This window comes from Aphelocoma coerulescens, chromosome 6 (genome assembly GCF_041296385.1).
Source record: "Aphelocoma coerulescens isolate FSJ_1873_10779 chromosome 6, UR_Acoe_1.0, whole genome shotgun sequence".
NCBI classification, from domain to species: Eukaryota; Metazoa; Chordata; class Aves; order Passeriformes; family Corvidae; genus Aphelocoma; species Aphelocoma coerulescens.
Genome location: NC_091020.1, coordinates 23,856,150 through 23,881,935, shown reverse-complemented (window position 1 = coordinate 23,881,935; position 25,786 = coordinate 23,856,150). Strand labels below are relative to the sequence as shown.

At 61.1% G+C, this 25,786-nt stretch overlaps 3 protein-coding genes across 8 annotated transcripts; 2 read left to right on the top strand and 1 right to left on the bottom strand.

The window, feature by feature from the left end:
• Positions 1–29: 29 nt before the first annotated feature.
• On the bottom strand, positions 30–7,674 carry PDZD7 (PDZ domain containing 7). 2 transcript variants are annotated; one of them, XM_069019880.1, is made up of 17 exons: positions 7,646–7,674; positions 6,604–7,011; positions 6,280–6,420; positions 5,715–5,889; positions 5,199–5,375; positions 4,839–4,986; positions 4,552–4,612; positions 3,673–4,098; positions 2,984–3,187; positions 2,756–2,797; positions 2,409–2,566; positions 2,129–2,220; positions 1,891–1,982; positions 1,724–1,795; positions 835–1,329; positions 447–547; positions 30–313 (listed from the first exon to the last, which is right to left on the bottom strand). In XM_069019880.1, the coding sequence occupies exons 2-17, from the start codon at positions 6,794–6,796 to the stop codon at positions 164–166; spliced, it is 2,727 nt and encodes a 908-aa protein (XP_068875981.1). In that variant the 5' UTR covers positions 6,797–7,011; positions 7,646–7,674; the 3' UTR covers positions 30–163. The 2 variants fall into 2 exon arrangements, with proteins under 2 accessions (XP_068875981.1, XP_068875982.1); XM_069019881.1 differs by lacking the exons at positions 2,756–2,797; positions 7,646–7,674 and having other exon boundaries at positions 6,604–7,331.
• A 418-nt stretch (positions 7,675–8,092) lies between these two features.
• SFXN3 (sideroflexin 3) lies at positions 8,093–13,814 on the top strand. Of its 2 annotated transcripts, none has more exons than XM_069019887.1 (11): positions 8,093–8,154; positions 9,522–9,688; positions 9,926–10,096; positions 10,246–10,344; positions 10,620–10,695; positions 11,120–11,205; positions 11,527–11,654; positions 11,780–11,829; positions 11,985–12,034; positions 12,501–12,548; positions 12,813–13,814. In XM_069019887.1, the coding sequence occupies exons 2-11, from the start codon at positions 9,525–9,527 to the stop codon at positions 12,907–12,909; spliced, it is 969 nt and encodes a 322-aa protein (XP_068875988.1). In that variant the 5' UTR covers positions 8,093–8,154; positions 9,522–9,524; the 3' UTR covers positions 12,910–13,814. The 2 variants fall into 2 exon arrangements, with proteins under 2 accessions (XP_068875988.1, XP_068875987.1); XM_069019886.1 differs by lacking the exon at positions 8,093–8,154 and adding an exon at positions 8,872–8,972.
• Positions 13,815–15,950: 2,136 nt separating this feature from the next.
• On the top strand, positions 15,951–25,521 carry KAZALD1 (Kazal type serine peptidase inhibitor domain 1). Of its 4 annotated transcripts, none has more exons than XM_069020446.1 (5): positions 15,951–16,193; positions 21,291–21,891; positions 23,142–23,302; positions 24,285–24,432; positions 24,646–25,521. In XM_069020446.1, exons 2-5 carry the CDS (start codon positions 21,384–21,386, stop codon positions 24,729–24,731), a joined length of 903 nt encoding a protein of 300 aa, XP_068876547.1. In that variant the 5' UTR covers positions 15,951–16,193; positions 21,291–21,383; the 3' UTR covers positions 24,732–25,521. The 4 variants fall into 4 exon arrangements, with proteins under 4 accessions (XP_068876547.1, XP_068876548.1, XP_068876546.1 ...); XM_069020447.1 differs by lacking the exon at positions 15,951–16,193 and adding an exon at positions 19,387–19,474; XM_069020445.1 differs by lacking the exon at positions 15,951–16,193 and adding an exon at positions 19,589–19,781.
• The last annotated feature ends 265 nt before the right edge of the window (positions 25,522–25,786 follow it).

Here is a 25,786-nt window from a genome sequence, read left to right as displayed (position 1 = left end):
TGCTCTCCCTTGGGTCCTCCAGTGGGCAGCTGCTCCGTGCCCTTGGGGCAGGTCTGGCTCTCACACCCTCTGGCTGCACTGAGACCAGCCACAGCTCGGTGCAGGAATGAGCCATCTGGCTCCTCTGGAACACAGCATGGCTCCTCAAATAGGGGGTGCAGCATCACTCTGGAGGTGGTCCAGGCACCCGCACCACCAGCTCCATGGGCTCCTTGGCTTTGTTGCGGTAGGCCTGGCGGATGATGTCCACAGCCCTCTGGTGTGTGACATTCTGCAGGCTCTCCCCATCCACCGACACCAGCTCCTGCCCGGCCTGGGTCCCAGAAGGGAAGGCCGCGGGGTGAAGTGCAGCTACTTTTGGGGTGCCAGGGGACTGCCAGAAACCCAGCAGCACCAAGGGATGGGAGTGTCTGCCCACCCCCTGGCATGTGCTGGGACCCCCCTACCTTGAGGATGCCACTGAGGAAAGCAGCTCCACCAGGGAAGATCTTCTCAATCTTCACCATTGGCTGTGCCTTTGACTCAATACCACCGGAGATGCTGATCCCTGCAAGGGAGCCACAAGACTCTCACACCTGGGTAGACTGGGACCTCCACCTGCTCCCAAGCATGGCACCACCTTTCCCTGGGTAGCTGCACCTCTGTCTTGCCCTGTTTGGTAGGTCCTACAGAGATGAGGGGCCAGGGCAGGGACAGCTCTCATTTTGGAGGAATGCTCTGGGGTTTACTGCTTGCCAAGGAGGTGCCACCCATCCCACTGAGGCTGGTGTCGGAAGGGTCCTCACCCCACACCTGGGGTCCCACCCATGTGCCACCCACCCGTGTGCCACCCACCCAGCGAGTGCTTCAGCTTGGAGAGGGTGACGGTGAGCAGATGATACTCTTCCTCCTCCTCTTCCTCCTTGCCAGCATCTTCGGGGCCATTGGTAGCTGCCCCAGCCCTCGCCTCACCCCCTGGCCCCCCAAAGAGAGGGGCAAGAGGGGGCCGTGCCCGCTGGGGCTTCCCCAGCACTTCAGCCTCTCTGTCAGGCGCTGTCCTGGGGGGCTCCTTGCGCCAGGTGGCCCGGGGGCTGCGAGAGTGCCCATGCCCCTTGCCAGCGGGGGGCTCAGCCAGCAGCCAGTTGGGGGGCTGAGGGCCAAGGGTGGGCAGGGGCCGGCTGGCGGAGGCGTAGGCATCCACTGGCACGTCAGGGAGTGGGGTGTAGGTGCGGGGGTGAGGCCGGCGGGGGCTGGGGGAGGCTCTTGGACGGGCTGGGCTCGCCTGCTGCTCCCCAGCTTCCTCCGGCTCTGGGGTCCCTGCTGGCTTCAGCAGGAATCCACCCCGATAGTCTGCAACGAGAGGGGCTCAGGGATCTCCCCAGGGACCCACAGCCCTGCTCCGTGGGACCCCTGCCACACAGGCCTCCCATGAGTACCCCAAAGCCCTGGGTCCTATGCTACCTAGGGCCCCAGATCTTCCTCATCTAGGGACCCCCAGACACCCCAGCTCTCTGCAGGCACTCCCATGTCCTCCTCCCCAAGAACCCCAGCACCCAAGATCCACAGATTGTGCTGCTCCTAGTCTTCCCAATACCAAGGGACACCAGATGCCTTCTTCCCTGGAACCCCCTGCACTCAGGTATCCCAGCTCCCTTTCTCCTCCCCCAAACTGCCCCTGTACTCCCTCCACCCTGCCCCCACTGGGCAGCCTGGTGTCCAGGCAGATCCTACAGGTGGCACTTACCAGGCACTGGTGTGATGAGGTGTCTCTTGGGGGGGACGTCATGGTGGGCCGGGCGGAGGGCAGGTGAGCGCACTGCAGTCAGGGAGAGCCCCCAGTCACCTCCGAGCTGCCCCCACCCCTGACCACTACCTGCCGCCAGTCAAGGTCCCTGGGGGGCTGGGATCTACCTGAGCGGCTCTTTAGGGCATCAAAGGCTTCCAGCTCCAGGGGCATCACCATGCTGTCAAACCTGCCCAGGTCGGTGGGAGCCACCACACTCCTGCCAAGGCAAAAAGGTGGGGACAGGTTGTAGCAGCCTCTGGGGTGGAGTGTGATCAGGGCTGAGGAGCATATGTGAGGCTCCACTTCAATCACACCAGGCTGGGCAAGTATTGGGCTTCCCAGATATTTCCTAGCAGCACTCGCCTCACGTCCCGCAGCAGCAGGACCTTCTCAGGCCGGTCCAGGATGGCTAGCAGCGGCCGCACCAAATCCTCCACGCTGCCTTCATGCAGGTACTGTGGGCACAGGAGAGGGGTCAGTGGATGGATGCCCCCTCACCCGTTTCTTGGTTTACCTCCCAGAGCTAAGCATGGGCACAGAGTGTTCGCCATGCCCCTAGGATGCAGGAGCTTTCCAGGGATGAGCCCAGGGTGGCAGCGCTGCCCTGCCTGTGCCCTGCCTCCGCTCTGCCTTCAGTTCGTACCCGGGAGCAGTGGCGGAGCACGGCTGTCACCTCATCAGGGCTGAGGAGACGTGCAGCCGTGTCCTGGATGTGCGGGAGCCGGGCCTCAGGGTCGCTGCCGTTGGGCTGCAGGGTGGTGATGCCCATGGGGCCCAGGATGGTGGCACGCCGGCTTTTCTCTGGGGAGGCACAACAAGGAGGGGTGGCCAGCGGAGCAAGGACTGCCCCAGCCAGCGCAGAGAGAGTTCCCCATGCCCCCCACCCCAGCAGCTCACTCCACACCAGAGCAGGATAGACACACGCAGCGCAGGGCCAGGCGCATGCAGAGCCTGCCCCACACCCCCCGGGCACACGGGCACCCCCGTTACCCCGCTTCAGGCTCCGGATGACAATCTTCTGCACAGCACCTACTGCAAGGGAGATGGAGAGCAGTGAGTGCCCAGAGCAAACAGCAGCATCACTGCCCATTGTCAAAACTGCATGCTTGGGGAACCCCTCCTTATGCCCTCTCTGTGCCAGGGATGCCACAACAGGCCCTTAGAAGGGGGAACAATCCCAGGTCGAGTCCCTGTCTGCCCTGTCACCCAGGCTGATACCTCTGTCCCCGTCAGAGCGCCCTGGGGACTTGGTGCGGGCCCGGCGATCAGAGCCAGGGGCCTCCTGGCTGGGGGGGGCCCAGCTCTGGCTGGTGGCACGGCCCCCCTTGAAAAAGAGGTTGACAAGGGTCTTGGAGCGGTGCAATCCTGGGGGACCACCTCGTGCCCCTTGTCCCTCTGGCTTCTCCTTCTTCCGCTTCTCCTCTGTGGACAGAGAGAGGGGGGTGTTGAAGTGGAGAGGAGAGGGGATGCCACCCCAAATCTTGTCTGGGGGCAGGGAACTTTGGGGGATTGGAGGGGCTGCTGGGAGACACTGACTGGAAAGAAGTCCTTCTGTGGGGTGCAGTGGATCACCAGGGGCCATAGGGCTGGGCTTTGGGATGCCTGGCAAGCCCCAGGGACAGAGCTGGGGTTATGCAGGGTTATAGGATACCCAGGGCTGGTGGCCAGGGGGCCATATGGGCTATAGGGTGCCAGGGTAGGGGCCAAGATGTTTGCTATAGGAAGCTCAGGAGTGGGGGCCAGGTATCCATGTGGGTCAGGGACTATAGGTTGCTTGAGTGGGGGGACAGGCTGCCCGCATGGCGCAGGGCCTGAGCTGTGGGACTCCCAGGGCTGGGCGTGCAGGGTTGGAAAGGGACTTCAGCCAGGGTTGAGTCCCATGTGTGGGGCTGTGCCCCAGTGCCTACCAGCGACAGTGAGGTCACTCTGGGAGCGTGTAATGGGCTGCCGTGGCCGGCTCAGTGCCAGCAGAAGCGCCGTCTTGGGTGAGTGGGTGAAGGTCCGGCGTGGGTGGGTGCCGGGGGTCTCGCGGGTGCCCTGACCCCGGATGGCCGTGTCCCGCAGCAGCTCGGGGGGCCGCACTGTGCGCCGTGTCTCTGGCAGCCCCTCGGCAGCTGGCTCGGTCTGCATGGCCCGCTCGGCACGTTCCCGCACCCAGCCCCGCCGTGGCCCGTCCTCTGTGGAGATGGCCACATCCACGGTGCGGGCTGGGGGCACTGGGGCAGCTGTCCCCAGCCCATTCACTGCCCCTGGTGCTGGTCCCGAGGAGTAGGAGGAGATGGAGGAGCTGGTTTCTGATGTCTGAGACAGCTGTTGCAGCTGCCCGTTGGTCACTGCAAAGGCACAGCAGGGACACACTGTGACACACTGTGGGCCACCTAGAGCTCCACGTCCCTCCCGAAGACCGCGGACATGTGGGGAACCTGCAGGGCCGTGGGGACAGTGGGCTGTTGGCCACTGCATAGGGATCATCATGTCCTCTCCAAGAAAGTGGACATGCAGGATGCTGTGGGATCACAGGGACCACAAGGCTGCTGGCCATGGCAGGGGGCTCTTCATGTCTCCTCCAAGGATGGGGGACAGGTGGGACCTTGCAAGTCCATCAGGTCTGTGTGTATGCTAACAGTGGCACAGGGAGTTCCGTGCTCCCTCCAAGGCCTCAGGACCCCATGGCATGTGGTCCTTCTCCCTCCCTACAGCAGTCAGACACCACACGCATGGGAGTCCCAGTCCCACCGTGCCCCAGCCCAGCACCCCTGCCGGTACCCGCGCGGCACTGCCCTTACAGCGACTGAGCCAGCAGTACTCGGCCACCAACTCCTTGTAGGCAGGGAACCGGCCTGTCTCCTAGGCACAGGGGGAGAGGACAAGGGGGTCAGTGAGTGCCGGCTGCCCCAGCGAACTCGATCTGGTGCCAGCCATGAATAATGCATCCCCCCCTCCCACCCGCCTGAAACCCAACCAGCCAGCAGCTGCACCAGCCCCCGGCACTGGGCTGAGCTGGGGCAGTGCCAGTGAAAGGACGTGCCCACCCCTGCCTCACACGAGGGTCCATGGGGCAGGGCGTGGGTACCTTGATGGTGAGCATGATGTGGGTCTGCCCCTTGAGCACCTCCACTGCCTTGCTATGGCTTATGTCTTCAAACTTGACTCCATTGGCTGCAAGGACTTGGTCTCCCACCCGAATGCCGTTTTGCTCTGCCAGCCCTCCGGGGTCCACCCTAGGGCAGCAGGGAGGCAGGATAGGACCAAGCGCTTGCTAGAGTCCTGCTCCTGCCCCACACCTCCACTTGGGCTCAGCACCCATGGTGGTGATGCCCACAGTCATCTGAGAATGGGGGGAGGCTCAGCCAGAGAGGAGAGGCTGAGCCCCAGCGTGGGCACAGCAGAGATTGGGGTGTCACAACCCCTTCATGCCCCGGGGCAGCCGTACTTGGAGACGTAGATGCCGAGGCCGAACTCTCTGCCACCGCGGATGTTGAAGCCCAGGCAGTAGTCATCGGAGGTGGTGTAGAGGTGGACGATGCGCCGCAGCCCGTCCTCAGAGCCACTCTCTGACGGTGTCGAGCCGCTTTTCTCTACTACCAGGCGCCTGTTCACCACATCCACCCTGGAGCATGGGTACAGCATAGGGGGTCTCAGGGATTTGGCTCTTGTCCTTCAGCAGGATGGGACCATTGGTGGCACCCAGTGGAGGAGAGTGACGGGGATGCGGGATGTTTAGGATGGGGTTTGCACCCACCCTACCTGCTCCAGACCTTCCTATCCCATCCTGTATCCCACCCTGGTAGCTCCCCACCTTTGCCAGAGGCTTCTGATGCCACTCCACCCTGGGGGTCCCCCAGCTCTGGGATCCTCCCTGTTGCCCAGAATCCCCCACCAACCTCCCCCAGCATGCCCTCCACAGGGTTGGGTTTTGGGGTGCTGGCATGGGATATGCCCTGCTCACCATGCCGTCTTCTCCTTAGAGAACTTGATTCCTGGCACACGGCCCATCCGCCGGACCACCATGCGGAGACGGTTGTTGCCAGTGAGGACCTTGACAGCGCTGCTCATCGTGATGTTCTCCAGACTCACACTGTTCACCTCTGTGATCTTGTCACCAACACACAGCCCGGCCTGCTCTACAAGGGACACACGACTCATCTGGGCACCTGACGTGGTACTGATGCCCTTGTTTGGTATCCCCCCCCTCAGTGTCTCCTCAACCTGGTCCAAACCCTTTGGGAAGAGATGCAGGGGTGCCTGAGAATTGCACTGAATGGCTTGTCAGCTTGCCGTGGCTTGGGGATGGAGCTCAGAGTCATTGCCACAAGGCTGTCTACTCCTGTGTCCTGCCCTTCACTTTGGGCAGCCTGAAAATCTCATGGCCAAAGGCAGCAGGGAGCAAATGGTGGCTTTCCACCACGAAGGGTGGCATTGTCACTGTGGTACCATGTCACTGGGAGCTCCTTGAGAGGCTCTTGTTGGCATGCGCCTATCTTTACTGGTGTCCCTCACCCTGACCCTCTTACCGGCAGTGCTGCCCTCCTCCACTTTGCTGACAAAGATGCCCAATCCATGCTCAGAGCCGCCACGGACGCTGAAGCCCAGTTTGCCGTCCACGCTCTTCTCCACTGTGATGGCATTGATGATGTCACTCTCGTTGCTGCTGGCTGTGGGGACAGGGGAGCAGATGAGTCACCCACACTGGGTATGAGCAATGGCAAGGGGTGTGTCTCTTGCTGAGAACATCCCCAGGCCCAGGACAGCCCTCCCTGTCCCTAGTCCCAGGGGATTCAGCCGTTGGGGCTCTCCTGGCCACGGGGGTGGGCAGAGGGCTGGGACATCCCACGCACCTTCGATGGGGGCATTGATGAGGATGACACGGCCCATGGGGGAGGCGGTGCGGCTGCTCCGGGTGGTCCCATTGAGCAGGCGGCTCTGCTTGCTGAGGAGGTAGCGGGGAGCCAGGCTGGCTTCGCTGCTGGAGCTCCGTGACCGGCTGCCTGTCGTCATCCCCGACAGCACTGTGTCCCAGTCCTGGGCCATGGTGGAGCTGGGCACTCCGGTGTCCCGGCGTCTGGCTCAGGGCTGGCTACGTCCTCACAGGGCCAGGGCTGCCCGTCAGCCAGCAGGGGACATGGCATAGTCCAGCAGCACATGCCCGGGCTTGGGCACCGCTCTCTTTTAGCAGTGCAATGCTGGGGGCAGCTGGCCTGGGTGCTCGCCGCAGGCAGGACAGGTCCCAGGCGCAGCAGCACAGCCTGGAGGGACAAGGAGCTTTGTGGCCCCCTCCCTGATCTCCTCCCGTCCTATGGTGTCCCGAGGATCAAACTGTCACATAGCTCTTGGCTACTGCCATGGGGGTGTGGGCACAGGCTGCCCTGCCCTGGGGTAAGGATGCTGGGGTGCAAAAGAGCTCTGCCTGGCAGTGTAAATCCGGAACAGGGGATGCAAAGGGGTTTTACCTGACAGCGTAAATCCGGAAGGGCTCCAGAGAGGGGACACGGGGACATCAGCTTTATGCTGGAGAGCAGGACCTGACCCCTCTGGCCATTCCCCATCTTCCCTGGAGCCCCTCTGAATTCCCAGCGCCATGGGGCTGGAGATAGGTGCACCAGCCCCCAAGGCAGTTCCCGCGGGGATTTTCCAGGGGTGGGTGAAACGCCACCACAGTGTCCCCCCACACTTCATTCCCCGCTCGCCCCAGCCTGACCTCAATAAATAAGTGATGGCCCCGGCTCCGGGGACACGCCGGTATCCCCGCCGCTGCCAGCCCCCCACGGCGCCCACCCATTACCCCCCGCCAGCATCAGACGCGGGTGCGCCCTTCCCGAAGGGACACAGGGGACCCCCTACCGCCGTCCCTCCCTCCCCCCCGCCCCGTGCCCTCCTCACCTGTCCCCATGGTGCCACCTGCGAAAGAGACACCTGGCAGCAGGGCGGGGGGGAAGGCGAGGCCGGGGGACAGCACCGCCTCCTGCCCCCCCGGCCGCGGGGATTGGCTTTCCCTGCGGGACCGGAGCGGTCATCGGGCGCGGGAGCTGTCAATCGAGAGCGGCCGGGGCTGGCCTTGCAGCTGGCGGAGGGGGGGCAGTCCCGTGTGTGTCCCCCGCGAGGGGGTCTGGGGGCGCGTCCCCCCGCGAGGCTCGTGTGGAAAGGAATGTGGTGTCCCCCCTGACCTCCTCCCTTAGCACGGAGCATCCCAGGGGCACACAGGGGAAACTGAGGCACGGTCAGGGGAGGGGGGGTGTCGTGTCCCCCAGCTCCGGTGCCTCCGGTGCCGCGAGCCGGTATTCCCCCCGTGTCCCCCTCCCCGGGGGGCATCGCCTCCAGCCCGGGCCGGCCGTGACCCCCCGGCGGGGCCCGGCGCCGCCAGCGCGAACCCGACACCGCGGCGGTTTCAGGTGATGCGCGGCGGCCGCGGGGGCTGCGGGGGGGCGGCGGGGGGGCGGCGCGGACGGGGGCCGGCGCGGGGGGGCCGCCCCGGGGCAGCCCCCCCCGACAACGCCGGGGTGAGGGGCTGGGGGGGCACGGCCGGCGTGGGGACACGCACCCACATGCACACACACCCCATGCACCCACACGTCCACGGCATGCGTGTCCGTGCCCTTGCGCGCACTCACAGACACCCACGGAGCGCCGCACGCGCGCGGCCGCGGCCCCGCTCACACACACGCGTGTGCCGGCACGCACCGCCCCACGCACGAGCCGGCGCCCGCGCCCACGCCCGCGGCCCCCGCGCGCTCCGGCGCAACCACCGCGACACGCGTGGACGCCAACGCGGCGCGTGCGCGGCGCTACGGGCACGCGCGGGCGCGTAGCGCGGGCATCGAGACCCCGGGGGACACGCGCGCGGCTGACACGGGGACGCGCGGCAACGCGCACGTGAACACCCACGTGCAAACACACGCGCACCCGAGCGACCGGAAGCGCCGACGCGCGAGCACACGCGCGCGGTCACGGGCAGGCACGTGAGCGCCCACGGGCACGCCCACACAAGCGCGGGAGGGCCACGGGCGCCGCGTGTGGCTCGGCACGTACCGCTCCCCCCGCCGCCGGCCCCGGTCACGCGTGGTCCCCGCCGCCCCCCGCACGCCGCCCGCCCCGCCCCGCCCGGCGCGGGGCCGCCCACCCGTGACGAGACCGCACGTCAGCGCGCGCAGGGCGGGAGCGGGGCGGCGGCGGCGGCGGCGCGGGCACTGCGGGCGCTGCCCCGGGAGTCGTGAGTGCAGGGGGTGCCCCGGGTCCCTACGCAGGGGGGGTCACGCGTGGCGGGAGGGATGCTCGGCGCGGGAAGGACGGGAGCGGAGCGCCGTTTCTCGCGGGGAAGGGCGGGTGTGGAAATAGCCGTGCTGGGTGTGTCGGTGCCTTGCCGGGAGGGACAGTTCTCCTTCCAGTGCCCTTCCTCGCTCTGCTCTCCCGGTGCTGGCAGCAGGTGCGGCCCCGAAGTGGTGGGTCCCTGTCCCCTCCTCTCGGATCGGGGTGCTCTGCTGGTCTGGGGCGTCCCTGACTTCTGGTGGCTGGTGTAAGCGAGGTCGGGGGGTTCTCGCTGGCACATTGCAGGGTGCCGTGGTGGGGTCACACCACCCACGAACTGCCCCATGTGCTGGGTGGACTCAGGAGTCGCTGCTGAGCTCCATTACAAAGGGGCTTCCTGTTCACCCCTTGTCCCCCCTGGCTGGGCGAGCACCAGAGCTGCCGCAGCAGGGGTTCGGAGGGGGACGAACAGGCACCACATCCCACATAACCCTTTCATCCCCTGACCTGTCAGAAAATGCCACCGTCCTTGCCTGCCACCATCAACATCCGGGAGCCCCGCTGGGACCAGAGCACCTTTCAGGGCCGGGCCAAACACTTCTTCATGGTGACCGACCCCCGAAACCTGCTGCTCTCAGGGGCTACACTGGAGGAAGCCCGACGGGTGGTGGAGGACTACAGGTACCCCCTGGGAAGACAGATGTACCCTCAGCATTGCTCCTGGGCAGGATACAGCCTTGGGGCCATTCCCAGGAGTGGGAATAGAAATGATGCTGCCCCCCCTGGCCAAAGCAAGCCCCCAAAACTGCCTGGCTGGTCCCTAAGGCATCTCCCAGCTGCTGCAAGTAATGTGGGGGACCAGTGAGGCCCTGTGTGCTGGCAGAGGGTCTTTCAACAGGTGTTACTCCTACCTGGCAGGGCAGGCACCGTACACCCTGGGCTGACAGAGGACCAGCTTTGGCGGGCAAAGTACATCTATGATTCGGCTTTCCACCCTGACACGGGCGAGAAGATGATCCTTGTGGGACGCATGTCTGCTCAGGTCCCCATGAACATGACCATCACTGGTTGCATGTTGACCTTCTACAGGTACCTCTCCCCTCCTCACCCCAGGACCAAGAGGATGCCTGGAGGATCCTCCTGGCTCTGGGGTGAGGAGGGGACACATGTCTCGTACCCAACTCATGCTGTAGGAGCATGGGTGGCATCCCCCAGTGTCACCCTCCTCTCTCTGGCAGGACCACACCGGCTGTGCTGTTCTGGCAGTGGGTCAACCAGTCCTTCAATGCCATTGTCAACTACACCAACCGCAGCGGGGATGCACCCATCACCCCCAGGTAAGCATCTTTCTGACTAGGTCTTTGAGGCATCCCGAAACACCAGGGGGGTGCCTTGAATAGCTGCTTGAATAGCAGGGAACTGTGAGATGGGATAATGGGGACCTGGTAAAGGCAGAGATGGATGCCATTGGGGCTGTCAGGGTTAGTGGTACAGCTAGGAGAGGAACCCAGAGGTGTCCTGGTGCTCTTGAAGGGCATGCTGTTCCTTCCTTTGGAGGGACAACTGGGATGGGGAGAGCCTGGCTTACTGGTGTCACTTCCTGCTCTTTCAGCCAGCTGGGGACAGCCTATGTGAGCGCGACCACGGGGGCAGTTGTCACAGCACTGGGGCTCAAGTCCCTCACCAAGGTAAGGTGATCCTTGGCCATCATGGCTGGGGGGACCTGGACCCTCCCCATGGGATCTCCCTGAGCTCTGAGCTGAGCAGGAGATTCACGTGGAGTGCGGGGAAAAATGAAGGTCGCCCTCACAAGGCAACTGTTCTCCCCAGTGAAGGCCGTGGAGATGGCCTGTCCCTCCAGCCTTACTCCAGATGTATCTCCAGGCTTCTTTCACCCCTCAGCCTCTGTCCAGGCCTGTCAGGGGACCTGGGACCCCCCACACCCTTTGGTCTATGCAGCTTTTACGAGCTGGGAGTTGCAGGGGAGGAGGGGACATTTTTCCCCTAGTGGGGCTGGGACATCCCAGGGTCTTGCAGGAAGTCTTGCAGACCCGGGGACAGCCAGCTCTGCCCCCAGACCCTCTACGTGACGTGTTCCTGCTTTTCCTCCAGCACCTGCCAGCCATCATTGGCCGGTACGTGCCTTTCGCGGCTGTGGCAGCTGCCAACTGCATCAACATCCCGCTGATGAGGCAGAGGTGAGCCCTGGGGTGGGACAGGCTTGCCTCAGGCTTCACAGGCACTGGTTGAGGAATGCAGGGACTTCCTTGCTGGCCCTTAGCATGGAGGGGGTTGGCTTGAGGGTACAAGCACCTGATTGTAACCCAGGGGGTTATTGGTCCCTGTACAGCCCTGTTGAGGACTGCTCCCAAATGTGAATGTGGATCCAGCTGAGACAGTGCAGACAGTGGATGGGGTACAGGAGGGTGCCAACCTTCCCTGGAGACATGTCCCTGTCCTGTGTCCTGATCCCCTCACCCTTGTGCCCTGTGGCCCCCTCACCCCCTCTGTCCCTGCAGAGAGCTCAAGCTGGGGATCCCTGTCACGGATGAGAATGGGAACCGCCTGGGTGAATCCACAGCAGCAGCCCAGAAAGCCATTTTCCAGGTGGTGGTGTCCCGCATCGGCATGGCAGCACCGGCCATGGGTGAGTGTCCCCTCCTCCACCTGTGTTGAGAGATTGCAGCTGATCTCTGGCAGCGTGGGATGGGATCCCACTGCTGGCAGGGACCTGTGAACACTGGAAGCTCATCTCCTTCCTCCCTGCCTCAGCCATTCCGCCGGTGATCATGAACATGTTGGAGAAGAGAGCTTTCCTGAAGGTACCAGTGAACCTGGGATGGGAGGGTGGGCTTAGGGACATCCACCGAGTGTGGCACATTGTTGGCACCCCTCAGAGCTGGCACCCTGTTGGGGAATAGACACCTTCCAGCCCTGTCCACTGCACTGACACACATCCTCTCCCTGTCCTTGGCAGCGGTACCCGTACCTGAATGCTCCCCTGCAGGTTGGCCTGGTGGGACTCTGGTAAGTCACTGTCCACTGATGGGCATTGCTGCCCTGGGTGCAGACCAAGTCCAGGTGTATGGGACAGTGCTGCTGGGAACTCTGCTTGGCAGTGGGGGGAGAGAACTGCCCCAAAATTTCTTAGGGGATGCCAGAGCTTGGCCAGGCTGGTGGCATCCCAGGCAGACAGGATGGGATATAAGGTTTTGGGGCTAGGAGTTGTTTTCTTCATCTTGGTGTCTCTCAGGCCTTCCATGGCTCCGGCTCAGCATTGCTGTTCCCCCACATCATTGGGGGGCAAGCTTTGCCCCACCTCAGGAGCCAGATACAGGGTCTGGAGCTCAGAGAGGGCATCTTCGTAGCCCTTTCCTTGCTGAACACCCAGCATAGCTCTGGGCTGCCTCATTGCTGCTCTGGGATCAGGCCATGGGTGGGTGTGGGTGATTTATGCAGCCCGGCTTCACCTCTCCACATCTTTCCCTTGCAGTTTGGTGTTTGCCACCCCGCTGTGCTGCGCACTCTTCCCTCAGAAAAGGTACAGACGGACACTTTGCCTGCACATGTGGCTCCTGTATGGGCAGGGGGTGCATGGGCTCATTGTGCTCTCGGACTCCCAAGAGATTCTTTGGCTTTTTCAAGCAGTCAGAGGCTTGAGCCTGGGCACACACATCTCTGTGCACACACTGCAGTGCAGACCCAAGGGTCTGTGCTGGGCCCTGGGGTGCAGCAGGTAGTTTCCAACCTGAGGCCACTGGTGGGTATACCCCCTCCATCCTGTGTATCCATGTTTCCTCCGCAGTTCAATGCCTGTGAGCAGCCTGGAGCCTGAAGTCCAAGATCAGATCCGGAAGAAAGATCCATGGCTGGAGACTGTCTACTTCAACAAAGGGCTCTGAATGGGCTCCTGTGGTGGCCAAGATGTGTCCCACGGAGCTGCTGGGCCAGCGCATCGCTGAGCTTCGCCCTTCGGATCCCCTTGGGGCTGCCGCCGCTTTCCCTTGGCCCTTGCGTGTCCGTAGGTCCCAGGTGCTCAGCCCTGCTTCCCGGGGTGCCTGCAGCCATGCAGCACCACACCAAACCCTGTCTCCATGCCCGGCTCAGCCCTGCTCTGGGGACCTCTTGGCTGGCACCCTGGTGCACTCCTCCTGTGCTTACTCTGCATGTGCCTGTAGCTCTGTGCAGTGCACAGGGAAGTGCGGGCAGCGACACCAGGGACCTTGTGAGCTGTGGTGGAGGAGAAGAAATGTGGGGTGAGGAAAAAAATGGTGCTCCCCAGCTTTAGGAGGCAGCAGAGAATCAGCAATTGAAGGTAGAACACCTCTGCAGGCACCCTATGGTGCCCAGCGGTTCAGCAGCTGGTGCCTGGGGGTGGCAGAGCAGCTTTCGGAGAGGAAAGCTCCCCATACCTGAAATAGCTGGGGTGAGTGATCAATTGCTCAGTGGCTTGAACTCAGAGTGAGGGGGCTCTCCCAGCCCAGGCATGTGCTCCCAGCTCACCTTCTGCTCTCCTCTGGGCTGCTCTGGGGATTTAATCTGGCTTTCTGCTGCTTCCATCCCCAGAGCAAATGGCACATTCTAATCCCAGTAGAGTCTTGGTTTTTCTTCTCATTTTAATGCCATCTGTGTTCAAGGCTGGGCTTCCCCTGAGGGGTTACTTTACCCCCTCCTGGAGTGCTTGCTTTCAGGTGGACCTTCTCAAATAGCTTTAAGTGCACTGTGGTTTCCTCTAGATATTTTTGATATACATATAATGTACCTATATATACCAAACAATAAAGGCAGATTGTTTATACAAAACCAACAGCAAAGAGAAGCGTGCTGATTGCTAGTTTGTATATGGTGGAAAGGAGCTGCTGTTGGGGTGAGGATGGGAGCAGGAGGGAGGGGCAGGCTGGCTTCTGGGGTGCCTCTGCACCCCCTGGGGCTGGGTTCTGCTCCCTGCTTTCCAGCTCGCTGCCTTTGCAGCAGCTCTGGCTGGCCTGGTGTGTGTTTAAGCTTATCCAGCTGTCAGGAGGGCTTTTTTTAGTACAGTCGGCTTTGGGCCTCGCCGCTACGCAGAGCTTTGCTAAGCTGCTGCCCTGGATGCTGCTGGTTTGGAGAGGCCAGAGCGTCACCCTGGCTCTGCCCACACTCACACCCCCTCTTGCAGCCCGCTCACAGGACAGTTGGGGCCCTGCTCCTGTGCCTCCGCTGCAGGACTATTTTTATCCCACTTTCTATGCACGATTATTGGAGAGCACATTGGAGAGCACATAGCTGCTGTCACCGGACCCTGGCCAGCCTGTGGGCAGCAGCTGCCTCTCCCTCATCTTTCTGTCCAACTAGGGCAGGCAGAAGGAGCGATGGATGTCCATCCAGGGAGAGGAGGGATGGAGGCAGCCGTGCTCTGCAGTGCCCTGTGCTGAAGGATGGAGGAGCGAGAGCCACTGCAAAGGCCAGGAGGGGCAGATGCAGCAGTGCCAGGCAGCCCAAAGCAACCCTGTGCCACAGCTGGCAGGGGCTGACAGAGGCCAGGCTGGGGCTGCTCCCCTCGAGGGGCAGCCAGGAGAACACCTGCACCCAGCACCCATCCAGGGTGGGGAAGTGAGTGGATTGGGACAGGCATGTCAGGGATCTGTCCCCCTCCTTCTCCCAGCCCTGGAATATTGCAAATATCTCCCCTGAGCCAGCCATTGGTGGCTTATAAATAATGCAGCCCCTCGCCGTGCAATAAGGGCTTGTCAGTAGCTATTCTGCTCTCATAAATTAAAGATGAAAAGGTACAAGGCTCTTGCCAGAAAAATGAAGACAAATTTTTAATAGCTTGCCAAGACACAGGGAGATGGAGCGCTCAGGAAAAATGAATTACGTTTTTATTATGTGTTTTATTGTGGTGTAATTGAACGGGATTATCTGAGAATACAATATATTTCCAGAGCAGTGTAAAGAAAACAAAAATAATGATGACACCTGCCTCCTCCCACACACACTGCCCGGCTTTGCAGGGACACCCTCCGTGTGTGTGCTGGCTGGGAGCTGGCCCTGAGCTGCTGGCGGCCACGAGAGGCAGAGATGGAAATGGGAGGGACATGGGACCAGAGACACAGATGTTCAGGGCGGCTGGGTCCGGCTGAGTGGATCTGGCTGGGCAGAGTCTGGGGTCACCCCCCGAGCTGTGAGGGTGGGATACAGGGCAGTGTGGTGTGGCAGTATTCGGCCACACAGAGCCACTGAGTGTCTTTCACCTGTCATCTGCTTTCATTCCACCCCTGAGATCCCCTTTGGTCTGTCCCCCACCTGCACAAGCTGGCACCGCGAGGCAGAGACACGACAAACTCGTCTGTGGTGCGTTGCAGGTCTGGGGTGCCGCTGTGCAAAGCAGCCACGGTGTCTGCTCTGCGCCGGAGGTGGCCAGCAGTGCAGTGAGCCCACAGACAATAGCCACTTCGCTGTGCTAGGGGGAACATGTCCCCGTGGATTCTCCTGATTGGGGGAGAGAAAACTCTCTTGGTCAGTCAGTTTTGGGGGGTTGACAAGCCCAGAAGTGACACCACTGCCTCCGCAGGGGAGCCCAGGATGCAGCAGTGGATGCCGGGGAGCAAAGATGCTCGGTCCCTTCCCGAGATGGCTCATCACAGAGGTCAAGGGCCAGTCCCAGAAAGACAGCAGCTGGATGTCCCCAGGGGTGCTGGGGGCGCTGGGCGGCGCTGGGCTGGGGTCATCGATTGGTCCCTGGCATTTTTAATGAGCTGCCCGACCACATAGTTTAACCTTGCCCATAATGAGCGCGAGCGGCAGCAATTCCTACCGCCTCAGCCGGCTCCCCCAGCCTTAATGAGCTAATCAATACTTGTTCTCAGCTTAATTTCCAGCTAATTGCTCTTTAATGACGCCTGGAAATGGGCAGCCTCTTGCAGGGGGGTGCGGGCAGGCTCCCCCTCCCCAGTGGAAGGGGGTGCCGAGGTGCTGGCAGCGGGTCACCTTCCCTGGCTGCATCCCAGCCCTGCTGGCGCTTCTGGAGACTGGGGAAAGGGAGGGTGGCAAAGGAGACAGCGGGCGCGGTGCCACTGAGCTGGCAGCACCCTCTGGAGCGCCCACCCCGTCTGGGGGGGCCATGCAGCCCTGAGCACCAGGGCAGGCTGAACAGAGGATCCCCCACCACAGGAGGATGTACCCAAGCCCCTCAGGACACCACACTGCGGTGAGGGCTCCCAGGCTCGGCTGATAGCGGGACTTTTAGCGCACGGGAAGATAAGGGTGGTGGTCCGTGCATTACTCCAGGTCCTGCAGCCCCCAGGTACAGGGTCAGTGTCGCCGCAAGGGGCCGGGACGAGGCCAGCAGTGCCCTGGAGGTGGCAGCAGAGACCCCGCAGCCGCCTGCCCGCACCGCCACCCGCGCCCTGTGCCGGGCGGCCCCGCGGGCCGGGCGGGGACACGCAGGGCTGCGGGGTGCTCCTGTTTGCTGCGGGGTCGGGGTGTGGGAGGAGCCGGGCCGGTCACAGGGCGGTGGGATCCGCTCTCACCCGGCACAGGAGTGTCAAAGTTGGCACCACCGTGCCAGCGCGGGGACATCCCGGGAATGCAGCCCCCGCCGCCTTTTCGGTTCCTGCCCCCGGGTTATTAGACTCGCGCTTGGATGGGGCTGGTGGGAAAACCTCAGGAAACGGCATGATTCCTGAGGGGATGGAGCCGGGGATCCTGGGCAAACTGGGGACCGGGACGTCCCTTACCATTCGGCCATCGAGCCTCGGGGCCGGCTCACCCTGCACACAGCTGCAACCGCTTCCCCAAGAATTTGCTGACGGGTTGGTTCTTCAGAGGAATTCGGTCTGGAAAAGCCTGGAGAAACCTGAGCCTGGCTGCTTCCCAGAGCGGGTCCGGCCTGGCACGCAGGCGGGGGGGACCTGCCTGCTGCCCGTGCCTCGTCCCCACAGTGGAGCCCTGGAATGTGGCTGGGACTCCTCGAGAACCACGTAGCCTTGGTGTGGGCTGGCCAGAACAGGGCTGTTTCAGGCTGTCAGACAGCAGGAAACAGAGTGTATTTGACGTGAAATGAGAGAGATTTGGTTTATTATCAGACGGAGACCCCCACAGCCCCAGGCAGTGCGTCGGCAGCGTTCTGTCCCGGGATCTCCAGTGACATTTGCTTCTGCTGTGACATAACCCACATTCTCAACCCCACCAGCCCAGCCCCAATGCTGCTTGCCAGCCCTGCCTCACATGACGTACATTGAGTCACTTGGCCTAGGGCTTTCTTTCCAGAGCGGATTTTTCCCTTGGCTTCATCTGCCGTAAACCCCAGGTCACTGTGGGGTGTCTGGGGGATCAGCCCAAAGCTGCAGAGGGGTCAGTGGGGCCAGGAGCTGTGTGGTACCCTTGACTGGATGTCACGTGTTTCAGTGTGATGACAGAGCTCCAGAGCGATGCCATGGACGTGGGGCTGCCAGGAGCACCCATGGATTCCTGGCTTCAATGGGACCATCACAAGATGAGAAAACAGTGATGGGGAGCAACCCACCAGGAAAGGAGGAGGAGGCTTTGGTGCTTAAGGCTCAGCCTTCAAAGCCCAATTCCAGGAGCTTCACTGGGCTCATGAAAAGTGAGGAAAAAGGAGAGAGGACTAGCCAGCACTGGTAGGGATTTACCCAAGTGCCGGGCCGCGCAGGGCGGTGATCACTCTTTTTCCCACGAAGTTGTCAAGCAACATAAGCCACAAACCCCCTTTGCAGCCGTGGCTGTGTTGATCGACTTCAGGTGTGATTGAGCAGAACTCCTTGTTAAGCACAGGTTACATCTTCTACCCCTCATTCATAGCTGCTACTGTTTATTAGCACATTCAATAGTCTCATTAAGCAGGAGGTTTAATTATCTGCCAGGTTTGAGCTCCATCTTGTTGAGCTGAGCTGAGCTGCCCTGGGCTTTCTGGGGCTGGGTTGTGTTGCTCCACAACTGGAGCTGTTCCTGCTCAGATCTGTGCTTGGGTTTCCCCTTTGGCCAGGGGTTCTCCCTTGTTTGTGGCTGATGCCACAGTGATGCTCAGATGAATCCAGCCACGCAGAGGCCGTGATAATCCCATGAAGATGGGGGCTCAGGCCTTGGCACATGGGAGAAGGAGCCATGTGTGGGGACAGGACAGCAGTACTGGGGCCTGTTCCCGCTTGCTGAGGGCAAGAGACAAAAATAACCTGAAACACCGGTGGCTCCTGATTTCAGCAGTGCCTGGGATTTAAGTGCTGGCTCTGTTTCTGTGCTGGCCAGGAGCTTTGTGGGCAGATGGGCCAGCCTTGCCCCACTGCTTTTCCCCCTGTGTGGAGCAGGGGCAAGTGAGGGTGTGTTTGGTGCAGGGATGCCTCAAGGCAGGAAGGGTGGTATGGCAGGGATAGCCCAGGAGGCTCAGCACCCCTGTCTGGGTCACCTACAGTCTGTCTCCTCTCTGCTCAGGCTCTGACCCAGCTCTGGGGCTGCATGTAGGAAAACCTCAGCCCTTCCTGACTTTTTCCCTGCTCCCAAAACAGCTGCAGCCCCAGCTGCTCCACAACTCGTGGATGCTGGACCTGAAAACTTGTGACATGTGGGGACCGCATTCAATAGGCTGGACAAGGGGAGCCAGGGAGGAAGGCAGCCCTGAGCCAAGGGGCTGGGGGCCACAGAGGGGGAGTGGGACGTGAGGCTGAAGGCAGAGCTGGCAGGAAACCCCACTCTGCAGCAGGGGGTTGGAGAGGGGAGTTTGGCTGGCAAAGACAGATTTAAGGGGGCTGAAGCCTGCTGCATTTTCCATCATTAGACATGGCTGGATTCACAACATGACCGAGCAAAAGCCCTGGAACCCGGAACGAATTTGCAGGAGGGTGTTGGAAAGCAAAAGCAGATTTTTGCATCATGGTGAAGGAAACCGGATCCTTAGAGGGGTCCTGATTTGCTTGAGCTTCACAGGGGAACTAAATCCCACGAATTCCTTGCCTGGAGAGGAGTGGGCTGTGTGATCCCCCCCGGCACAGCATCCGGAGCAAGATGCAAATGAACAGTGCATGTTTGTACTGCGAAGGCATGCTGGCTCCCCCCTCCTCAGAGCCAGGGAAACTGAGGCAGGGAGCAGCAAGGCAGCTTGCCGGGGAGGTCTGGAGCCCCAGCCGTGGGCACAGGGGTTTTGCACTGCTGTGGCACGGAGCAGCCCCACCCTTGCTCCCGATAGCTTCACTCCAGCCAAGGTAACGCCGTGGTTGACATCCCAATACTCCCTTCACACCTGGCTCCTGGTGCGCGGGGAGTGCAGACATCCCCCGGGAGTTATCCCCCGTTTACTTATAGCAGCTGCTCAACTTTTCAGTCTATGTTTCCCAACTAAATTACAGGTTGAGAGACGCTTTTGACCACTTCCTTGGCCATGCCCACCTCTCCCATTCACTTGTCCCCAAGGACTCCTGCAAAGGAGGGGACCCCAGTCTCCTCCTGCCCCATGGATGGGGCGGAGCATTAGCGCAGGTCCTGCACACGACTCGGGGTGATCCCAGCGTGGGGGTCTGCGGGGAGGTGCCGGTGCCAGGGAGCCGGAGCGGCAGAGCCCCGGGGCCAGGGTGCGGTGCGTGGAGGGACCCCGGCAGGGAAGGGGTGCCGGCCAGCCCGTGTCCCGGTCCAGGGACGGGCCGCGGGCCCGGAGAGGGGCGGGGGGATTCACGTTTCGCTGACATCACGGCGGTGCCGGAGCGGCCGGGGGCCGGCAGCCCTGGGGGCCAGCAGCCCCGCCGCCACGGCCACTGCGCACCCGCGGCCCCCGGCACCGGCGCCTCCGGTAAGTGGCGGCTTATGGCGGGGTGGCTCCTGGGGGACCCCAGGGGACGTCGTGCCTCTTCCCAGCACTCTTCCAGCACCCCCAGCGCCTGCACCCCGGAGGTGAGGAGCCAGAGACCAACTTTGCAATTACCCCGTACCCGTTCTCTGGCCTCCCACATCCATCGAGGGATGGAGCCTTGCTCCGTACAGACTGGGGCAGGGTGGGCCGGGGGAGGGCTCCAGCACTGGTACCCGCTGCCCCTTTCCATCCCTGGGGGGCTCGGTGGTCTTTGGTAAATGGGTCAAATCTCCACGGTTCGTTATCCGGGGGATGCATATATGTAACCCACTGCCCGGGCCATCCCCACCCCAGCTCTGGGCTGTGTTAGCCCCGAGAGTGGGGGCTGTAGCTGGGTGGGGCTGCATCTTGCCGTTCGGTGCTGTTCCCAGTGGGAGGAGAGGGGACAGGCTGTCTGCCTGGGCCCCCTCCCCAGCCCCGCTCGCTTGTGCTGGGTCGCCCTTGGGCAGGGGACCATAACCTCACCCCAACTCAGGGAAGGCAACCAGGATATAACAGGGGGCAGGGAGGGATGTTCACAAAGGGATTTGGTTCATTGTCACCCTCTCTGGGGACAGGCTCTGAGATGTCACGTTTTATCCCCCAGCAGAGTTGGGAAGCCCGGAGTAAAACAGCCTCTTGTTACCCTGAGTAGGTAATGCAGGCTTGGGGTTTGGGAGCAGGGACCCTGCTGTGCTGGTACAGGCTGACCACACTGGGTCTGCTGTCAGTCCACTGGTAGCCCACCTGTGCACTGAGCTCCTCCATGCTCAGCCTCAGTTGCCTGTGTGATAACTGAGGGGGGTCACAAAACCTTCTGCGGAGTGGGCATTTTTCCCCCTGCTCATGTAGGTGGTGCCTAAGGAGAGGGGTTACAGTGCAGGGAGGGAAGGAGAACAAAAGCCAGGCATGACTGGGAGCATTCTCCTGGCTTGGCTGCTTCTAGCACAGAAAGAGCACGATGTCTGCAGGATCAGCCATTCCATTGTGCTTGTATGGATGGTGAGGGAGGAAAAAAGGGCTCGTGATTCTTGCAAATCAGTGGGGAAGAAAAGGGGCTTGAGAGCAGCTTTCTGACAGGAGCCCAAGAGCAGGGTATGGTCATGCTGAACCATAATGTTGTAGAACAGCCTGTCCAGTGCCCTGCCAGCCCTGTGGCTTCCCAGGCTATGCTGGAGTCAGAGGAGGCTGGACTTTGCATGCTGGGCTGCCAAGGGAACAAGGATGAAACCTGGTGGGACTGGGGTCATCAGTACTATCCCTCCAGAAGATGTTCAGCGACTCAGGGCAGGAGCTGGTTGGGGAGCTCCAGGGTGCAAAGGCTGTGGCTGTGGGGCTGGGGGTGAGAGGGGCTGGAAGCAACCCTCCCCTGCACATCGTGCAGTGCTGCTGCTCAGAGCAAGCCAGCCAGGAGATGAAGGAGTGGGAGACACTTCCTTCACCAGTAACACATCTTCTCCCTCCTCACAGGCCAGGATGGCTCCTCAGATCTAGACAGGGAGACCAGAGCAGTGCCAGAAATCCCCGTCCAAGTGACAGTGGGACTGGGATAGAGGAGCTGCCATGAGGATGTCTCAAGCCAAGCCCCTCAGCATCTCTCGCCTCATGTTTTCCTTGCTCTCCTTGCACTGGGCTTTGCTCCAGCTGGGCCAGGCTTTTCCCAGCACCTCTGACTACCTCCAGCGGGGCTGGCAACGGCTGCTGGAGGAAGGGGAGGGCTGCAGCGAGTGCCAGCCAGAGGAGTGCCCGATGCCACGCGGGTGCCTGGCTGGCACAGTGCGGGATGCCTGCGACTGCTGCTGGGAATGTGCCAACCTGGAGGGACAGATCTGCGACCTGGACAACACCAACCACTTCTATGGCAAGTGTGGGGAGCACCTGGAGTGCCGGTTGGATGCCGGGGACTTGCGTCATGGAGAGGTGCCCGAGCCCCAGTGCGCCTGCCTCTCCCACCTGGCCCTCTGCGGCTCCGATGGCAAAACCTATGCCCAGATCTGCAGGTTCCTGGAGGCTGCTCATGCCCACCCTGATGCCAACCTCACCGTGGCCCATGAGGGTCCCTGCGAGTCAGGTAGTGGCCCTGGAGCTGTGGGAAGGGACAAGCAAGGGGGTCTGACCTAACTGTTTCACCTGGCAGCAAAACCACAGGGACAGGGCTGCACTGAAGGCTGCTCCATGCAGTGTCAGGCTCCCACCAGCCCCCCCCCACCCTGCTGCTCTGGGGGAGCCCCTTGCACATCCAGTGGATTGGAGAAATCTGGGAGCAGCTTTGTCAAGAGGGAGTGGAGTTTATGGGAAGCAACAAATCCTGCTGGAGCAGATGGGGAAGTTCCAGGGAACTCTTAGCAAATTCTTGGCAATGGTGCTGGGTTCACACTGGCCTGTTGCTCCCAAGAAATGTGCCTGTGCCTGCCTCCTGCAAATAGAAACTGGGGTTGGTTTGGCTTGGCTGTGTGGTTTCCGTCTCCTATTTACAGCTCAGGTGGAGGCTGAGAGGGCACAGGAAGGGGACATGGCAGGAAGGCCATGCTCCAGCCTGCCCAGTCCGGCACAGGTCACCCAGTGCTGTCACCACAGCCTGAGGGATGTCAAAGTTGACCTTATTTTCTGTAGATCATCATGTTCTTGGGTGTTTTCCCAGGTGTGTTTGGAGGTGGAAACCTTCTCTTGACCTCTGGTTCATGCTATGAGCCAGCTCACAGAGCAGGTGTGGGTAACAAGGGTAATCCTCACTCCATCCCTCCAGGGAAGGGATGTGGAACCCAGAGGTGTTGGCTCCGTCCAGCAGATGGGGACCTGCTGACTCCCTTCATTGCTGGCACGAGCATTGTGTCATTCATTGTGTCAGAGCAGAGGCCTCATTTGGCTGGAAGCTCAACTACCTCATCCATCCTCACCAGCCTCAGGCTGGATGAGCGCCCCTTGGCCTTTCTCCCACAGGAGGAGCATGCTCCAATCGCTCAGGAGAGCTTTGCTTTGTAACATAGCTGTCATTGCACTGTTCCTGCTGCAATGTGTCCCTTGAGCATCATTGCACAGGCAGGGAGACTCAGGCCAGCAGGGATGGCAACCCTCCATGGGCTGGGGGGGGGGGTGACTGAGGAGGGATCTCCCAGTCCCAGCTGCGAGGAGGGACCATGTCCTTGGGAAAGGTGAGGGTCTGCCATGGGAGGGAGAGGAGAGAGGCATGGGAGGGGTCCCAGCATCTCTATGTGAACCAAATGCTGCTGCTCCAGAGACCAGCCCAAGAGATCTCGTGGGACCTGCCAAGGGTGGGACCTCTTCTGATCCTACCCTGCTCTCTTCTACCCCCCTCCCCAGAGCCTCAGATCACCTCTCCTCCCTATGACACATGGAACATCACTGGGCAGGATGTCATCTTTGGCTGCGAGGTCTTTGCCTACCCCATGGCATCCATCGAGTGGAGGAAGGATGGCATGGAGATGCTGCTGCCTGGAGATGACCCCCACATCTCTGTCCAGGTGAGTGGTGTGCCTGGGGCATTGAAGACGACCCCAAGGTGAGCCAATGCTTCTCAGAGCTCATGGACAACCAGACCTGAGAGTGGTCACACTCTGGGAATGGCCAAGCCTGGCTGCCTGGGGATGAGAAGGGGTGACTGGAGGCTGCACACCATGAGGACTGACTGAACCATGGCTGGTGTCTCGGTGGTAGGAGCCATCAGCATAGCTCTCTTCTGTGATCTCCTCTAGTAGTTTTTGAACTTATTCATATTCATAGAGTCCTGAGGCAGGGAGTTTCCCACTTCCCTGCCTTTAGTTTGCTGTGCATGCTGGCTTCAGTTGCAGTCCCACTGTCAGGGAAAGAGGATCTCCCGAGTGCCTTCCAGCCTGGGTTGTCCTCTGGTCCTACCAGCACACTCAGGCGGCTCCTGCCCTTTTTTCCTTTCAGCAGGGCTTCCCTCCCAGAGCTGGCAGGCCCAGGGGTCAGCACCCTGCCTGCAGCCAACCCCAAATATAGCACCCAGCTGGGCATACCTAGCTATTAAAGGGTGTGGGCAGAGGCAAAAGGGCCATGCACCTCAGCCAGGCACTGATGGGGAAGAAACTGTGGTGGAATGGATGGAAGGAGCCAGGGGAGCAGGTGGAACCTGGCACCATGGCCCACTTCCATCTTTCTGTCCTTCAAGCCTCCCCATAGCCTGTCTCAGAGTCCAGCTGAGGAACTTCGCCCTGAGTGGGGCTACACTGCCTGGCTGGAGGAAACTCTACTGTCCTCCACCCCTGGCCAGTGCACCATAATAGCAGCCTGCAAACACAGCCACAGCCCAGCTGGGTCAGGAAAAGCTTATTTTTTCCTGGGGATAAACAGAAAATAGCATGGTTGCTGCCAGAGCAACCCTGGGACCTCACTGCCTGCTGAAACAGGGGACCCGAGGCTCTGTGGCATAGATTTCCCCTTGCTTCTGCCACAAGTGCTGACAGAAATCCCCCCTTCTTGCAGTTCAGAGGCGGCCCCCAGAAGTATGAAGTGACAGGCTGGCTCCAGATCCAGGGTGTGCGGGTGACGGATGAGGGCACGTACCGCTGCTTCGCCAGGAACAGGGTCGGGGAGGTGGTGGCAGTGGCCAGCCTGACCGTCTTCACGCCGGGTGAGCACCGCATCCTATCCCCATGCTCTCATGGGGACACGGGAAGGGATGTTTGGGCACAGTGCACCGGTATGGCAGGAGCTGCTGGAGCATAGGGCTGGGCTGGGGATGCTGCAGAAAACTGCCGTGCACGGTTTGGCTTTGGTCCTGGTGGGGAAGGGGACAGGCACAGCAGGATGGCAATGTCACATTGTCCCCATGCTGCCATTTCAGACCAACTCAACCTGACAGACTTCTCCCTGCCGAAGCCCCGCGTGCCACCTGAGGACTACGGGGAGAGTGAGGAGGACTACTACTAGCCCAGAGATGGCATGTCGGGCTGCAGAGATCACCTTGCCCACAGTGACCCTTCTCTGGGGGTTGGGGACATCTCTGGAGCAAGCACCCTCTGGCCCAAAACTCCTTCTCTGAACAATCCCGGCACTCCAGCCTGGTTTTTGGGGTGGGGGACAGGGTGACACATCCTTTTGGGGTGCTGGGGGATGGAATACTGGCTGGTTGGTGCGAGGGCTGGGACCAGGGGCAGCTCTGCCTGGAGCAGGGTGGATCTGTCCCCTGGCACTGAGCGGAGACACAATGGCAGGTAGGACACTGTGGGGACAGCTGTGCTGTGTGTGCTGAGGACTTGGTGCTGGGGATGGAGACAGCCCCCTTTGGGAGAGTGAGGCCAGGGCAGGGGCATCACTGTCCTGTAGGAAGAATTTTTGGGGAAGCTGGAGCAGAGAGCTGGGACATGGCTGTGATAACCAGTGTGTCACCCTTATGTCTGCTCTGTATCCCCCAAGCACAGAGACATCGCAGCTTCTCCACAGAACCTGAGGAACCTGCTGCCAAAATATCCTTCTCTTCTGTTTTGTTTTTAACCAGAAAAGTAGTGATTTGAGGAAACCAGACCCTTGTGGCTTTCAGTGCTGTCTTTTCTCCAGCCGAACCACCCTTGTGGTCAGAAACACTTTGGCCTTTTTTTGACTGACTTTGTATTTTCCCTTCTATGCCTTTGACTGACTTAATTATTTCCTTTGTCATTTCAGTTGACGTTATTTAAAATATACATGTAGGTCAAAGCCAAGGCCAGCTGACTGTCCTGCATCCACGAGGATGATTATGGGGGTGAGGAAGGGTGCAAACACAGTGGATGCTATCTTTTCCATTGTGGAGTGCTTGAGTTGAGGAGCCTGCCTGCCCATCCCAGTGCTCACAGCTGATCCTGGTGTGGGTCCTGCCCTTCTCACCCCCCATGGGAATGGGGGTGCCCAGCAGACCATCTCCTGTGCAGTGGGGATGCGTCGACCCAAATCACTGTACTCCCATGCGTTTGGATCCCATCCCACTGCTGCCCATTTTCATCTTGGGG

Coding starts and splice junctions, on each gene's coding strand:
- SFXN3 (XM_069019887.1), top strand. CDS start 9,525: ATGCCACCGTCCTTGCCTGCCACCATCAACATCCGGGAGCCCCGCTGG. Junction 11,655..11,779: donor CATGGCAGCACCGGCCATGG/GTGAGTGTCCCC, acceptor TCCCTGCCTCAG/CCATTCCGCCGGTGATCATG. Junction 12,035..12,500: donor GTTGGCCTGGTGGGACTCTG/GTAAGTCACTGT, acceptor TTTCCCTTGCAG/TTTGGTGTTTGCCACCCCGC.
- PDZD7 (XM_069019880.1), bottom strand. CDS start 6,796: ATGGCCCAGGACTGGGACACAGTGCTGTCGGGGATGACGACAGGCAGC. Junction 5,376..5,714: donor TCTAAGGAGAAGACGGCATG/GTGAGCAGGGCA, acceptor CCCATGCTCCAG/GGTGGATGTGGTGAACAGGC. Junction 2,567..2,755: donor CATCCGGAGCCTGAAGCGGG/GTAACGGGGGTG, acceptor GTGCCTCCCCAG/AGAAAAGCCGGCGTGCCACC.
- KAZALD1 (XM_069020446.1), top strand. CDS start 21,384: ATGAGGATGTCTCAAGCCAAGCCCCTCAGCATCTCTCGCCTCATGTTT. Junction 21,892..23,141: donor TGAGGGTCCCTGCGAGTCAG/GTAGTGGCCCTG, acceptor CCCCCTCCCCAG/AGCCTCAGATCACCTCTCCT. Junction 24,433..24,645: donor CCTGACCGTCTTCACGCCGG/GTGAGCACCGCA, acceptor CTGCCATTTCAG/ACCAACTCAACCTGACAGAC.